Source organism: Pseudoliparis swirei, chromosome 1 (assembly GCF_029220125.1).
Source record: "Pseudoliparis swirei isolate HS2019 ecotype Mariana Trench chromosome 1, NWPU_hadal_v1, whole genome shotgun sequence".
NCBI lineage: Eukaryota > Metazoa > Chordata > Actinopteri > Perciformes > Liparidae > Pseudoliparis > Pseudoliparis swirei.
In genome coordinates, this window is record NC_079388.1 from 21,349,264 (window position 1) to 21,366,492 (window position 17,229).

A 17,229-nucleotide genomic window follows, 5' to 3' on the forward strand; every position below is an offset into this window, starting at 1 on the left:
GCTGAAAAACACAACTTAGGATACGGGGAAAAGGGCCGCCGCTCTGGACACCCAACGAGACACGTCTGGGAGGTCGGGTTGACGAGAGGTCGGGTTGACGAGAGATCGGCGGCCAGAAGACGACGAACGACTTCTGATGTTCTGTCTACTCACTGCAGTAGTACTAGTAGTAGTAGAGGTAGTATTAGTACTAGTTGTAGTAGTAGTACTAGTAGTAGAGGTAGTATTAGTAGTAGTACTAGTACTAGTAGGTAGTAGTAGTACTAGTAGTAGTGGTAGTAGAGGTAGTATTAGTACTAGTAGTAGTAGTATTAGTCGTAGTAGAGGTAGTATTAGTACTAGTAGTAGTACTAGTAGTAGAGGTAGTACTAGTAGTAGTATTAGTACTAGTAGTAGTAGTATTAGTACTAGTAGTAGTACGAGTAGTAGTAGCAGTAGTCGAGGTAGTACTAGTACTAGTAGTAGTACTTGTTGTCGACTTATTGATCGTATAAGATCCTTGAGGCTGAAACTCTTTGTTTTTCTTCTTTCAGTCGAGGGTTTCTGTTTCTGCCACGCCCTGTTACCTAGGAAACACATTCTGTCTCACACACACACACACACACCACACCCCCACACACACACACACACCTCGTCCTCTCTGTGATTGGTCGGTCTGAAGCCGGGCTCTGATTGGCCGTCACTTCTCTGTATGAAAACACAACAAATTGTTCCTCAACGTTTATGAGTTCCACCTTCACGTGAAGATGTTTACAGGATTACAAAAGGCCAGACGTGTTCTGTAAACATGAGCAAAAACAACAATTCTTTTTTTTTTAAACAAATAAATCATGACAAGAAAAAGAAAAAAATCCCCACGGATATTTTCAACAACAACAACAAATGTGTCACAAACAGATTGTTTACAGTGTATCTACCTCTATTATTTACACCGGGGCAGTTTGTGTCGAACGTGGATCCTGAAACATTCTGCGGCGCTTTTTATCCCCAAAAGAACAAAAAACGGCGGAATAAACAACTTTTTTTTTTTAGCCTTTTCAACGAGTTTCAGGCTGAAAACTCTACAAAATAAAAGCGTGAGAGATTCTGACCTTCAGCGCCGGTCGTGCAGCTTTCCTTTTTCTTTTTATCTAAACAAAATAAATACTTTTCTGACTGGAGATCAGTGCACGTTGGAGTCTGAGGTCAGAGGTCAGAATACTCGAGGAGAAACATTTTCATTGTTTAATTATTTACCTGCAAAAACTATGTTTTAGATTCAAAAACACAAAAAATATATAATAAATCCGTAGCACCGCCCACACACACCTTCCCGCCCTTTTCCTTCCTCTCTTTTACTTCACCTGTGCCCCCACACACACACACACACCGACTGGTCTCCGCGTGCCGGGTCTTGTCTGGAACATGTTCTCCTCTAACAGGATGAGGGCGGAGTCTCTTCATAAGCCAGTGTTGATATTTTAGAGTTGACAAAGTGTCAAACGCACAACAGATTAGTTTAAAATGAGAGGACGTGTGTGTGTGTGTGTGTGTGTGCACAACACTCCTAGAGCTCCCCTAAGGAGAGAGATACTCGTAAAGTTGTGTAGTAAAAACACACGAGTGTGTGTGTGTCCTCGAGTTCAGAGAAGCATCGGAACTTTACTTTGAAATCCTTCGCTTGAAGTGCGGGGAAGCTCCGCCCCCTTGGCACGGAGGGGGAGAGAGATCTAAACTTTCAAAATAAAACCTCAAATCCTCAAAGTCTTCGTGTGTGGCCTCCGTGTGTGTGTGTGTGTGTGTGTGTGTGTGTGTGTGTGTCTGTGTGTGTGTGTGTTTCCTCCTCGGGTTTCCAGGAGGATAAAGAGAGTCTCTCATCGTGGCCGTCAGTCCGTCAGCTGTCGCACAGTTTCTGTGTTTCTGGTATTCTGCAGGAGGAGGAGGAGGAGGAGGAGGAGGAGATCCCGTGATGGTGGACGGTTCATCCTGGTGGTGGAGATGAAAAAAAAAGCTCAAAGGAGTAAAAAAAAATGAACTGAAGCTGATAATCCAAACTGATAGAGTCCAGAGGGGTGTTGGGAAATCTGGTTTTGTCCAGGGGGGGGTGGGGGGTGAAGGGGGCGGGGCTTCACATCCAACTGGGCGCTCCTCCCGGCTGCACAGATGAAAAAATGGGGGGCCAGCATCTCCTGAGAGGAAGAGGAAGGAAACGTGAGCGGAGCTGCTGATATGGTATATTTTCAGAATAAGAGCATGTCTTCTGGTCTCCACACACACACACACACACACACAGGCTGTGAGTCCTGTGTGTGTGTGTGTGTGTTTAAAGTGGAGTCTCACACACCACAAGCCATAACAAAGTGATGCATTTACATATATTAAGCGGTATATATAAATAAATATAGAATACAGTATACATTAAAGATGTGGACATCATATAGTATATAATATACTTTATTATATATATACACTACCGTTCAAAAGTTTGGGATCACTTAGAAATGACTTTATTTTTCAAAGAAAAGCACTGTTTTTTCAATTAAGATAACATTAATCAGAAATATACTCTCTACATTGTTAATGTGGTAAATGACTCTTCTAGGTGAAACGTCTGGTTTCTAATGAAATATCTCCATAGGTGTATAGAGGCCCTTTTCCATCAACTATCACTCCAGTGTTCTAATGGTACATTGTGTTTGATCATCGCCTTAGAAGACTAATGTCTGATTAGAAAACCTGTGCAATTATGTTAGCACAGCTGAAAACAGTTATGCTGATGAGAGAAGCTATACAACTGGCCTTCCTTTGAGCTTGAAGAACAAAATTAATACTTCAAATATTAATCATTATTTCTAACCTTGTCAATGTCTTGACTACATTTTATATTCATTTGATAAATAAAAGTGTGATTTTTCATGGAAGACACGAAATTGTCTGGGTGATCCCAAACTTTTGAACGGTAGTGTATATATATATATATATATGTATATGTACTGTACACTGTAAATATGTGTGTGTGTGTGTGTGTGTGTTCCAGAGACTCACCAGCTGGTCAGCAGCTTCTTTAGTACGGAGACTCCACCCTGAGGACACACACAGGTCACAGGTCAGAGGTCAGAGGTCACATGACATCAGCAACATGCATCACACGGGGAATGAACAAGATGAAATAGAAATGAGTTAAACATTCACGAGATAGAGCTTTCACTTATCTACCCACAACAACAACAACAACATCAACATCGTTTATGTACTTTCTGTATTTTGTCAAATGAACTTCTGTGTTTGTTGATTCAATGACACGCGTTCAGGATGACATCATCACACACACAGACACACACACACACTAACACACACACACACATATACACACAATAACACACTAACACACACACACATTCATATACACACAATAACACACTAACACACACACAGACACACACAATTTATACAATTTATATCTTGGTTCAGACTCAATGTGATTGGTTGATGCTTCTATTCAGGGCTAACTATATATATATATATATATATATATATTTATATAAATATATATATTTATAAATATAGATATATGTGTATAAACATAATATATTAATATATAGATGTATATGTATTTATACATATTTATATTCAAAGAAATATATTTATAAATATTTATGTATATATATGTATAAATGTATAAATATATATTTATACATATTATGTGTATATACATATATAAACATATATAAATATACATATAAAATTGAATATAAATATCTAATTGCATGAGGAAGATGAAGGAGCAGGTCGGTGAGCACCGTCACCTCCACCCAGACACGCCCCCTCATCATGGAGATCAGAGGAGGTGCTGCTCCTCCTCATGTGCACCTGTCCCCCATCGGCCCCCACCTGTCCCCTATCGGCCCCCACCGGCCCCCCATCGGCCACCATCGGCCTCCATCGGCCCCCACCTGTCCCCCATCGGCCTCCATCGGCCCCCACCTGTCCCCCATCGGCCTCCATCGCCCCATTTCCCCCATCGCCCCATTTACCTGTCCCCATCCGCCTGTCTATCCCCATCGGCCTCCATCGGCCCCCACCTGTCCCCCATCGGCCTCCATCGGCCCCCACCTGTCCCCCATCGGCCTCCATCGGCCCCCACCTGTCCCCCATCGGCCCCCACCTGTCCCCCATCGGCCTCCATCGGCCCCCACCTGTCCCCCATCGGCCCCCACCTGTCCCCCATCGGCCCCCATCGCCCATCTGCCATTCATCGCCTCCATCGGCCCCCACCTGTCCCCCATCGGCCTCCATCGGCCCCCACCTGTCCCCCATCGGCCTCATTTACCCCTTCGTCCCCATCGGCCTCCATCTGCCCTCATCGGCCCCCCATCGGCCCCCAGGACCTCCGTGATGGACTCCATCCACACAAAGAAGACCCTGAAAGACACCCCCTCCTCTAGGAGGACCATCAGAGCCTGGCCCAGACCACCCCCCCACAGCCCTGAGAGAGAGAGGAGGACGAGTGCCGACACGTCAGACACATTCCTGACATTCAGCCTCGCCCTCACTGCAGAGACACGCCCCCTTCAGGCTTTAGAGACACGCCCCTTTCAGGCTTTAGAGACACGCCCCCTTCAGGTTTTAGTGACACGCCCCCTTCAGGCTTTAGAGAAAGATCCTGCAGAGGTCAGAGGAGGACTCCGGGGTCAATGACCCTAATACATCTACACACACACACACACACACACAGCTTCTTCCTCAGCTTCAGCTTTGAAGATGCGTTCAGGGGGCGTGGGACAACGGGGCCTTTCTGACTGAGTTACTGGAGTCTTTGAACTGGTCGTCATGGAAACCACCGATCATCTGAAGCAGAACGAGAGCTTTTCATCCTAAACCACACACACGCGAGGTCACAGACCAGAGGTCAAAGGTCATCGGCACGCCAGAGACACGCGGCCCACAACCGCCTGAACGAAGTAAACAGGTAAACAAGTAAACAGGTAAACAAGTAAACAGGTAAACAAGTAAACATGTAAACAAGTAAACAGGTAAACAAGTAAACAGGTAAACAAGTAAACAGGTAAACAACGGTCCCACGAGACGAGTTTCTATATTTAGAGATTATTTTGTAACAATGTTTTACTTTATTATTGAAAGCGTGAAGCGTCCGAAATCAAGTTCTACGTGACCCCCCAACTAAGGCTCCTCCTCCTCCTGTGTGCGTACATGTGTGTGTCTGTGCGTATGTGTGAGTGTGTGTGTGTATGAGTGTGTGCGTGTGAGAGTGTGTGTGTGACTGTGTGTGTGTGTATGAGTGTGCATGTGAGAGTGTGTGTCTGTGCGTGTGTGTGTGTGTGTGTGTGACTGTGTGTGTGTGTGTCTGTGCGTGTCTGTGCATATGTGTGTGTGTGTGTGTGTGACTGTGTGTGTCTGTGCGTATGTGTGTGTGACTGTGTGTGTGTCTGTGCGTATGTGTGTGTGTGTGTGTGAGACTGTGTATGTGTGACTGTGTGTGTGCCTGTCTGTGCGTATGTGTGTGTGTGACTGAGTGTAAATATGTGTGTGCGTGTGACTGTGTGTGTCTGTATGTGTATGTGTGTGTGTCTGTGCGTGTCTGTGCGTATGTGTGTGTATGTGTGTGCGTATGTGTGTGACTGTGTGTGTGTGTGTGACTGTGTGTGTGGGTGTGACTTTGTGTGTCTGTGCGTATGTGTGTGTGTGTGACTGTGTGTGTGTCTGTGCGTGTGTGTGACTGTGTGTGTGTGTGTGTGTGTGTCTGTGCGTATGTGTGTGACTGTGTGTGTGTGTGACTGTGTGTGTGTATGTGCGTGTGTGACTGTGTGTATGTGTGTGTGTATGTGCGTATGTGTGTGACTGTGTGTGTGTGTGTCTGTGTGTGACTGTGTGTGACTGTGTGTGTGTGTGACTGTGTGTGTGTATGTGCGTATGTGTGTGTGTGTGACTGTGTGTGTGTAAGTGCGTATGTGTGTGTGACTGTGTGTGTGTGTGTCTGTGCGTATGTGTGTGTGTGTGTGTGTGTGTGACTGTGTGTGTGTGTGACTGTGTGTGTGTGTGACTGTGTGTGTCTGTGTGTGTGTCTGTGCGTATGTGTGTGTGTGTGTGTGTATATGTGGACAGACTGGTTTGAACACACAGTTCCATCCTGAGCCCCCAGCAGCTGATCTGAGGCTCCGCCTCCTCCTGAACCGGTTCTCCACAAAGAGCTTTTCTTTGTCCTCAGAAACCCAAAAGAAAAACAGCGATGATGGTGACTCCCGAACGCCCGGGGCCTCGACCTCCACCCAACACCACCCACCAACAAGCCCCCTTGACCTCCACCCAACACCACCCACCAACAAGCCCCCTTGACCTCCACCCAACACCACCCACCAACAAGCCCCCTTGACCTCCACCCAACACCACCCACCAACAAGCCCCCTTGACCTCCACCCAACACCACCCACCAACAAGCCCCCTTGACCTCCACCCAACACCACCCACCAACAAGCCCCCTTGACCTCCACCCAACACCACCCACCAACAAGCCCCCTCGACCTCCACCCAACACCACCCACCAACAAGCCCCCTTGACCTCCACCCAATACCACCCACCAACAAGCCCCCCTCGACCTCCACCCAACACCACCCACCAACAAGCCCCCTTGACCTCCACCCAACACCACCCACCAACAACCCCCCTTGACCTCCACCCAACACCACCCACCAACAAGCCCCTTGACCTCCACCCAACACCACCCACCAACAAGCCCCTTGACCTCCACCCAACACCACCCACCAACAAGCCCCTTGACCTCCACCCAACACCACCCACCAAAGCCCCCTGACCTCCACCCAACACCACCCACCAACAAGCCCCCCTCAACCACCACCCAACAACAAGCCCCCCTCGATCTCCACCCAACACCACCCACCAACAACCCCCCTTGACCTCCACCCAACACCACCCACCAACAAGCCCCCCTCAACCACCACCCAACACCACCCACCAACAAGCCCCCCTCGACCTCCACCCAACACCACCCACCAACAAGCCCCCTCGACCTCCACCCAACACCACCCACCAACAAGCCCCCTCGACCTCCACCCAACACCACCCACCAACAAGCCCCCTTGACCTCCACCCAACAACAAGCCCCCCTTGACCTCCACCCAACACCACCCACCAACAAGCCCCCCTCGACCTCCACCCAACACCACCCACCAACAAGCCCCCCTCGACCTCCACCCAACACCACCCAACAAGCCCCCCTCGACCTCCACCCAACACCACCCACCAACAAGCCCCCCTCGACCTCCACCCAACACCACCCACCAACAAGCCCCCCTCGACCTCCACCCAACACCACCCACCAACAAGCCCCCCTCGACCTCCAACCAACACCAACAGATGAAGGGCTCCGGGGCCCCGAAAACCAGCTCTACCTAACACCTGGTGACCTCGGTGACCTCCAGTGATCATCAGGCCGACCTTAACTGACTGAGGTGTAAACAGAAGGGGGGGGGTCTATGCAAACACCAGTGGTGGTGCGTCTTAAAATTTTGAGATGAAAGAAAAAGAAGAAGAAAAAAATATATAATATATCCTGTCAAAAAACATTATATACCAAATCATTTAAAGCCCCATTATGGAGTTTTTCCCTTTTAGCGCCCCCTTCAGTTTTTGAGGTATTTAACGTTTACTTCAGTGTCGTAAATACCCAGTTACAAGGGGGGGAGGGATCTAAAGAGCTTCAGACAAGTGTAAAGCACGAATCTTAACGCAGCATCTAGCTAACAGCATGGAGCTAACTAGCTAACAGCATGAAGCTAACGAGCTAACAGCATGAAGCTAACGAGCTAACAGCATGAAGCTAACCCTGTCTGCAGACCGAACTGCATCGAAACACAAGGAAGAAGTTGTGAAACAGACACATTCACTCAGAATGATGGAGGCTGGTTACAGACATGATGACTTTAACCAGAGAGTGATGGAGACTTTAGAGAGAGGAGCGACTCTACAGGAGAGGCTCTGTCCCCATGGAACATGTGATCTGACTCTACTCTGTCCCCATGGAACATGTGATCTGACTCTACTCTGTCCCCATGGAACATGTGATCTGACTCTACTCTGTCCCCATGGAACATGTGATCTGACTCTACTCTGTCCCTATGGAACATGTGATCTGACTCTACTCTGTCCCCATGGAACATGTGATCTGACTCTACTCTGTCCCCATGGAACATGTGATCTGACTCTACACTGTCCCCATGGAACATGTGATCTGACTCTACTCTGTCCCCATGGAACATGTGATCTGACTCTACTCTGTCCCCATGGAACATGTGATCTGACTTCTACTCTGTCCCCATGGAACATGTGATCTGACTCTACTCTGTCCCATGGAACATGTGATCTGACTCTACTCTGTCCCCATGTAACATGTGATCTGACTCTACTCTGTCCCCATGGAACATGTGATCTGACTCTACTCTGTCCCATGGAACATGTGATCTGACTCTACTCTGTCCCCATGGAACATGTGATCTGACTCTACTCTGTCCCCATGGAACATGTGATCTGACTCTACTCTGTCCCCATGGAACATGTGATCTGACTCTACTCTGTCCCCATGGAACATGTGATCTGACTCTACTCTGTCCCCATGGAACATGTGATCTGACTCTACTCTGTCCCCATGGAACATGTGATCTGACTCTACTCTGTCCCCATGGAACATGTGATCTGACTCTACTCTGTCCCCATGGAACATGTGATCTGCTGACTCTCTGTCCCCATGGAACATGTGATCTGACTCTACTCTGTCCCCATGGAACATGTGATCTGACTCTACTCTGTCCCCATGGAACATGTGATCTGACTCTACTCTGTCCCCATGGAACATGTGATCTGACTCTACTCTGTCCCCATGGAACATGTGATCTGACTCTACTCTGTCCCCATGGAACATGTGATCTGACTCTACTCTGTCCCATGGAACATGTGATCTGACTCTACTCTGTCCCCATGGAACATGTGATCTGACTCTACTCTGTCCCCATGGAACATGTGATCTGACTCTACTCTGTCCCCATGGAACATGTGATCTGACTCTACTCTGTCCCCATGGAACATGTGATCTGACTCTACTCTGTCCCCATGGAACATGTGATCTGACTCTACTCTGTCCCATGGAACATGTGATCTGACTCTACTCTGTCCCCATGGAACATGTGATCTGACTCTACTCTGTCCCCATGTAACATGTGATCTGACTCTACTCTGTCCCCATGGAACATGTGATCTGACTACTCTGTCCCCATGGAACATGTGATCTGACTCTACTCTGTCCCCATGGAACATGTGATCTGACTCTACTCTGTCCCCATGGAACATGTGATCTGACTCTCTGTCCCCATGGAACATGTGATCTGACTCTACTCTATCCCCATGGAACATGTGATCTGACTTACTCTGTCCCCATGGAACATGTGACCTCTGACTCTACTCTGTCCCCATGGAACATGTGATCTGACTCTACTCTGTCCCCATGGAACATGTGATCTGACTCTACTCTGTCCCATGGAACATGTGATCTGACTCTACTCTGTCCCCATGGAACATGTGATCTGACTCTACTCTGTCCCCATGGAACATGTGATCTGACTCTACTCTGTCCCCATGGAACATGTGATCTGACTCTCTCTGTCCCCATGGAACATGTGATCTGACTCTACTCTGTCCCCATGTAACATGTGATCTGACTCTACTCTGTCCCCATGTAACATGTGATCTCTGACTCTACTCTGTCCCCATGTAACATGATCTCTGACTCTACTCTGTCCCCATGTAACATGTGATCTCTGACTCTACTCTGTCCCCATGTAACATGTGATCTCTGACTCTACTCTGTCCCATGTAACATGTGTGTCCCCATATGATCTCTGACTCTACTCTGTCCCCATGTAACATGTGATCTCTGACTCTACTCTGTCCCCATGGAACATGTGATCTGACTCTACTCTGTCCCCATGTAACATGTGATCTCTGACTCTACTCTGTCCCCATGGAACATGTGATCTGACTCTACTCTGTCCCCATGGAACATGTGATCTGACTCTACTCTGTCCCCATGGAACATGTGATCTCTGACTCTACTCTGTCCCCATGTAACATGTGATCTGACTCTACTCTGTCCCCATGGAACATGTGATCTCTGACTCTACTCTGTCCCCATGTAACATGTGATCTCTGACTCTACTCTGTCCCCATGTAACATGTGATCTCTGACTCTACTCTGTCCCCATGTAACATGTGATCTGACTCTACTCTGTCCCCATGGAACATGTGATCTCTGACTCTACTGTCCCCATGTAACATGTGATCTCTGACTCTACTCTGTCCCCATGTAACATGTGATCTCTCTGACTCTACTCTGTCCCCCATGTAACATGTGATCTCTCTGACTCTACTCTGTCCCCATGTAACATGTGATCTCTGACTCTACTCTGTCCCCATGTAACATGTGATCTCTGACTCTACTCTGTCCCCATGTAACATGTGATCTCTGACTCTACTCTGTCCCCATGTAACATGTGATCTCTGACTCTACTCTGTCCCCATGTAACATGTGATCTCTCTGACTCTACTCTGTCCCCATGTAACATGTGATCTCTGACTCTCTGTCCCATGTAACATGTGATCTGACTCTACTCTGTCCCCATGTAACATGTGATCTCTGACTCTACTCTGTCCCCATGTAACATGTGATCTCTGACTCTACTCTGTCCCCATGCACATGTGATCTGACTCTACTCTGTCCCCATGTAACATGTGATCTCTGACTCTACTCTGTCCCCATGTAACATGTGATCTCTCTGACTCTACTCTGTCCCCATGTAACATGTGATCTCTGACTCTACTCTGTCCCATGTAACATGTGATCTCTGACTCTACTCTGTCCCCATGTAACATGTGATCTCTGACTCTACTCTGTCCCCATGTAACATGTGATCTCTGACTCTACTCTGTCCCCATGGAACATGTGATCTCTGACTCTACTCTGTCCCCATGTAACATGTGACCTCTGACTCTACTCTGTCCCCATGTAACATGTGATCTCTCTGACTCTACTCTGTCCCCATGTAACATGTGATCTCTGACTCTACTCTGTCCCCATGTAACATGTGATCTCTGACTCTACTCTGTCCCCATGTAACATGTGATCTCTGACTCTACTCTGTCCCCATGTAACATGTGATCTCTCTGACTCTACTCTGTCCCCATGTAACATGTGATCTCTGACTCCTCTGTCCCCATGTAACATGTGATCTCTGACTCTACTCTGTCCCCATGTAACATGTGATCTCTCTCTGACTCTACTCTGTCCCCATGTAACATGTGATCTCTCTGACTCTACTCTGTCCCCATGTAACATGTGATCTCTCTGACTCTACTCTGTCCCATGTAACATGTGATCTCTCTGACTCTACTCTGTCCCCATGTAACATGTGATCTCTCTGACTCTACTCTGTCCCCATGTAACATGTGATCTCTCTGACTCTACTCTGTCCCCATGTAACATGTGATCTCTGACTCTACTCTGTCCCCATGTAACATGTGATCTCTCTGACTCTACTCTGTCCCCCATGTAACATGTGATCTCTGACTCTACTCTGTCCCCATGTAACATGTGTCTCTCTGACTCTACTCTCTGTCCCCATGGTAACATGTGATCTGTACCTCTGACCTAGCAGTCCATTTCTGTCCCCATGTGTAACATGTGATCTCTGACTCTACTCTGTCCCCATGTAACATGTGATCTCTCTGACTCTATTTCACTGTCCCCATGGTAACATGTGATCTCTCTGACTCTACTCTGTCCCCATGTAACATGTGATCTCTCTGACTCTACTCTGTCCCCATGTAACATGTGATCTCTGACTCTACTCTGTCCCCATGGAACATGTGATCTCTGACTCTACTCTGTCCCCATGGAACATGTGATCTCTCTGCCTACTCTGTCCCCATGTAACATGTGATCTCTGACTCTACTCTGTCCCTGTTGGAACATGTGATCTGACTCTACTCTGTCCCCATGGAACATGTGATCTGACTCTACTCTGTCCCCATGTAACATGTGATCTCTGACTCTACTCTGTCCCCCATGTAACATGTGATCTCTCTGACTCTACCTGGTCCTCTGTCCCCATGTAACATGTGATCTGACTCTCACTCTGTCCCCATGTAACATGTGATCTGACTTCTACTTCTGTCCCCATGTAACATGTGATCTCTGACTTACCTCTGTCCCCTATGGAACATGTGATCTCTGGTTCTACTCTGTCCCTAAGGGAACATGTGACCTTGACTCTACTCTGGTCCCTAAGGAAACATGTGATCTGACCTCTACTCTGTCCCTGCTGGAACATGTGATCTCGATTCTCTACTATGTCCCATGGAACATGTGAGATCTCTGACTCTCACTCTTGTCCCCATGGGAACATGTGATCTGGATTCTCACTTCATGTCCCCATGGAACATGTGGATCTGACTCTCTACTCTGTCCCTATGGAACATGTGATCTGGATTCTCTACTCTGTCCCCATGGAACATGTGATCTGACTCTACTCTGGGTCCCCATGGAACATGTGACTCCTGATCTCCTACTCTTGTCCCATGGAACATGTGATCTGACTCACTCTGTCCCCATGGAACATGTGATCTGGATCTCATCGTCCCCATGTAACATGTGATCTGACTCACCTGTCCCCATGTAACATGTGATCTGACTCTACTCTGTCCCCATGGAACATGTGATCTGACTCTACTCTGTCCCCTGAACATGTGATCTGACTCACTCTGTCCCTATGAACATGTGATCTGACGTACTCTGTCCCCATGGAACATGTGATCTTACTCTACTCTGTCCCCATGGAACATGTGATCTGACTCTACTCTGTCCCCATGGAACATGTGATCTGGACTCTCTACTCTGTCCCCATGGAACACATGTGGACCTCTGACTCTACCTGTCCCTCATGGAACATGTGTTCTGACTCTACTCTGTCCCCATGGAACATGTGATCTGACTTCACTATTTGTCCCCATGTAACATGTGATCTCAATTTACTCTGTCCCTATGGAACATGTGTGATCTGACTTCTTACCTGTCCACATGGTATATGTGATCTTACTTTACTCTGTGCCCATGTAACATGTGATCTGACTCTACTCTGTCCCCATGGAACATGTGATCTTACTGACTCACTCTGTCCCCACAATCATGTGATCTGACTCTGCCTGGTCCCCATGTGTAACATGTGATCTCTCTGACTCTACTCTGTCCCCATGTAACATGTGATCTCTCTTGACTCTACTCTGTCCCCATGTAACATGTGATCTCTGACTCTACCTGTCCCCATGTAACATGTGATCTCTGACTCTACCCTGTCCCCATGTAACATGTGATCTCTGACTCTACTCTGTCCCCATGTAACATGTGATCTCTCTGACTCTACTCTGTCCCCATGTAACATGTGATCTCTCTGACTCTACTCTGTCCCCATGTAACATGTGATCTCTGACTCTACTCTGTCCCCATGTAACATGTGATCTCTCTGACTCTACTCTGTCCCCATGGAACATGTGATCTGACTCTACTCTGTCCCCATGGAACATGTGATCTCTGACTCTACTCTGTCCCCATGTAACATGTGATCTCTCTGACTCTACTCTGTCCCCATGTAACATGTGATCTCTGACTCTACTCTGTCCCCATGTAACATGTGATCTCTGACTCTACTCTGTCCCCATGTAACATGTGATCTCTCTGACTCTACTCTGTCCCCATGTAACATGTGATCTCTGACTCTACTCTGTCCCCATGTAACATGTGATCTCTCTGACTCTACTCTGTCCCCATGTAACATGTGATCTCTGACTCTACTCTGTCCCCATGTAACATGTGATCTCTGACTCTACTCTGTCCCCATGTAACATGTGATCTCTGACTCTACTCTGTCCCCATGTAACATGTGATCTCTGACTCTACTCTGTCCCCATGTAACATGTGATCTCTGACTCTACTCTGTCCCCATGTAACATGTGACCTGACTCCTCTGTCCCCATGTAACATGTGATCTCTGACTCTACTCTGTCCCCATGTAACATGTGATCTCTGACTCTACTCTGTCCCCCATGTAACATGTGATCTCTGACTCTACTCTGTCCCCATGTAACATGTGATCTCTGGCTCTACTCTTTCCCCATGTAACATGTGATCTCTCTGACTCTACTCTGTCCCCATGTAACATGTGATCTCTGACTCTACTATGTCCCCATGTAACATGTGATCTCTCTGACTCTACTCTGTCCCCATGTAACATGTGATCTCTGACTCTACTCTGTCCCCATGTAACATGTGATCTCTCTGACTCTGTCCCCATGGAACATGTGATCTCTGACTCTACTCTGTCCCCATGTAACATGTGATCTCTCTGACTCTACTCTGTCCCCATGTAACATGTGATCTCTCTGACTCTACTCTGTCCCCATGTAACATGTGATCTCTCTGACTCTACTCTGTCCCCATGTAACATGTGATCTCTGGCTCTACTCTGTCCCCATGTAACATGTGATCTCTCTGACTCTACTCTGTCCCCATGTAACATGTGATCTCTCTGACTCTACTCTGTCCCCATGTAACATGTGATCTCTGACTCTACTCTGTCCCCATGTAACATGTGATCTCTGACTACTCTGTCCCCATGGAACATGTGATCTCTGACTCTACTCTGTCCCCATGTAACATGTGATCTCTCTGACTCTACTCTGTCCCCATGTAACATGTGATCTCTGACTCTACTCTGTCCCCCATGTAAACCGCGTCGCCCAACTGCGCCCCCCCCCAAAAAATGTCATCAGCCGCCACTGGCAAACACACACATCCACACCGAGGTGGAGCATGAGGATCTCCTGCTGAAGCTTTTACATATCACAAACGGTTAAGGGGCGGGGCTCCGAGGTGATTGACAGGTCGACACCAGAGACCTGTGTCTTGTGTCCATATATGGTCACTTCCTGCTCAGCCTTCCTGTGGACAGACTGAAGCGCTCAGGATTGCATCATCGCTCTCAGAAAGACGAGAGAGCCCGTAACCTGACCGGACGCTCTGCCGCTGGAACCGACACCTTCGTGTTTCAGATGGGGGGGGGGGGCATCTTGTTTTGTTTATGGGGGAACCAGAAGTGACCGTATTTGGGGCGAGAAGGTGGAGCTGAAGAGCAGCGAGGCCCTGCAGGGTCAGCTAGAGTAATCAGCTAACGCTGGTGCTAACGCTAGTGCTAACGCTTGTGCTAACGCTAGTGCTAACGCTAGTGCTAGCTTGTGGATCCATAATTCACGTTCACTTCGATATTAACTGTGAAAAACGAGCTAAAAACTAAATGAATGAAATGAAATCGAGAGTTTCTTTGTCTAAAACCGAAAGCTGGACAAAGACTTCACTGAAGCTCAGTGAAGCTCAGTGAAGCTTGTTGAAGCTCATTGAAGCTCAGTGAAGCTCGTTGAAGCTCAGTGAAGCTTGTTGAAGCTCATTGAAGCTCAGTGAAGCTCAGTGAAGCTCGTTGAAGCTCAGTGAAGCTCAGCGAAGCTTGTTGAAGCTCAGTGAAGCTCATTGAAGCTCGTTGAAACTCAGTGAAGCTCAATGAAGCTCAGTGAAGCTCGTTGAAACTCAGTGAAGCTCAGTGAAGCTCATTGAAGCTCAGTGAAGCTCATTGAAGCTCATTGAAGCTCAGTGAAGCTCATTGAAGCTCATTGAAGCTCAGTGAAGCTCAGTGAAGCTCAGTGAAGCTCATTGAAGCTCAGTGAAGCTCATTGAAGCTCAGTGAAGCTCAGTGAAGCTCATTGAAGCTCAGTGAAGCTCATTGAAGCTCAGTGAAGCTCGTTCAGTGAAGCTCAGTGAAGCTCATTGAAGCTCAGTGAAGCTCAGTGAAGCTCATTGAAGCTCAGTGAAGCTCAGTGAAGCTCATTGAAGCTCAGTGAAGCTCATTGAAGCTCATTGAAGCTCGTTGAAGCTCAGTGAAGCTCAGTGAAGCTCGTTGAAGCTCAGTGAAGCTCAGTGAAGCTCATTGAAGCTCAGTGAAGCTCAGTGAAGCTCGTTGAAGCTCATTGAAGCTCAGTGAAGCTCAGTGAAGCTCATTGAAGCTCAGTGAAGCTCAGTGAAGCTCAGTGAAGCTCAGTGAAGCTCATTGAAGCTCAGTGAAGCTCAGTGAAGCTCATTGAAGCTCAGTGAAGCTCAGTGAAGCTCAGTGAAGCTCATTGAAGCTCAGTGAAGCTCATTGAAGCTCAGTGAAGCTCAGTGAAGCCCATTGAAGCTCATTGAAGCCCATTGAAGCTCAGTGAAGCTCAGTGAAGCACATTGAAGCTCAGTGAAGCTCATTGAAGCTCAGTGAAGCTCATTGAAGCTCAGTGAAGCTCATTGAAGCTCAGTGAAGCTCAGTGAAGCTCATTGAAGCTCAGTGAAGCTCATTGAAGCTCAGTGAAGCTCATTGAAGCTCAGTGAAGCTCGTTGAAGCTCATTGAAGCTCAGTGAAGCTCATTGAAGCTCAGTGAAGCTCATTGAAGCTCAGTGAAGCTCAGTGAAGCTCAGTGAAGCTCATTGAAGCTCAGTGAAGCTCATTGAAGCTCATTGAAGCTCAGTGAAGCTCAGTGAAGCTCATTGAAGCTCAGTGAAGCTCAGTGAAGCTCGTTGAAGCTCAGTGAAGCTCAGTGAAGCTCATTGAAGCTCAGTGAAGCTCAGTGAAGCTCGTTGAAGCTCATTGAAGCTCAGTGAAGCTCATTGAAGCTCAGTGAAGCTCAGTGAAGCTCAGTGAAGCTCATTGAAGCTCAGTGAAGCTCAGTGAAGCTCAGTGAAGCTCATTGAAGCTCAGTGAAGCTCATTGAAGCTCAGTGAAGCTCAGTGAAGCTCATTGAAGCTCAGTGAAGCTCATTGAAGCTCAGTGAAGCTCAGTGAAGCTCATTGAAGCTCAGTGAAGCTCATTGAAGCTCATTGAAGCTCAGTGAAGCTCAGTGAAGCTCGTTGAAGCTCATTGAAGCTCAGTGAAGCTCAGTGAAGCTCGTCTGCTGCTCTGAACGTTCCAGACTTTACAAACACGACACAAAGAAGGAATGCTGTGAATTACAGGAGAGGTGACAGTTACTGTTTCCAAAGGGAGGAAGGGCGGGGTGTGTGTGTGTGTGTGTGTGTGTGTGTGTGTGTGTGTGTG

General features: G+C 47.5%; 1 protein-coding gene across 1 annotated transcript in view; it reads right to left on the reverse strand.

Annotated features, from left to right (window-relative positions):
• Positions 1-707: 707 nt before the first annotated feature.
• si:ch211-264f5.6 (carcinoembryonic antigen-related cell adhesion molecule 20) overlaps positions 708-17,229 on the reverse strand; it is a 24,411-nt gene continuing 7,889 nt past the window's right edge. The window contains exons 9-11 of the mRNA XM_056406501.1: positions 3,025-3,062; positions 1,356-2,168; positions 708-1,308 (exon numbers count right to left, since the gene is read on the reverse strand). Coding sequence (XP_056262476.1) covers positions 3,044-3,062 — 19 coding nt within the window. The 3' untranslated portion in view covers positions 708-1,308; positions 1,356-2,168; positions 3,025-3,043. The remainder of the gene's footprint in view (positions 1,309-1,355; positions 2,169-3,024; positions 3,063-17,229) is intronic.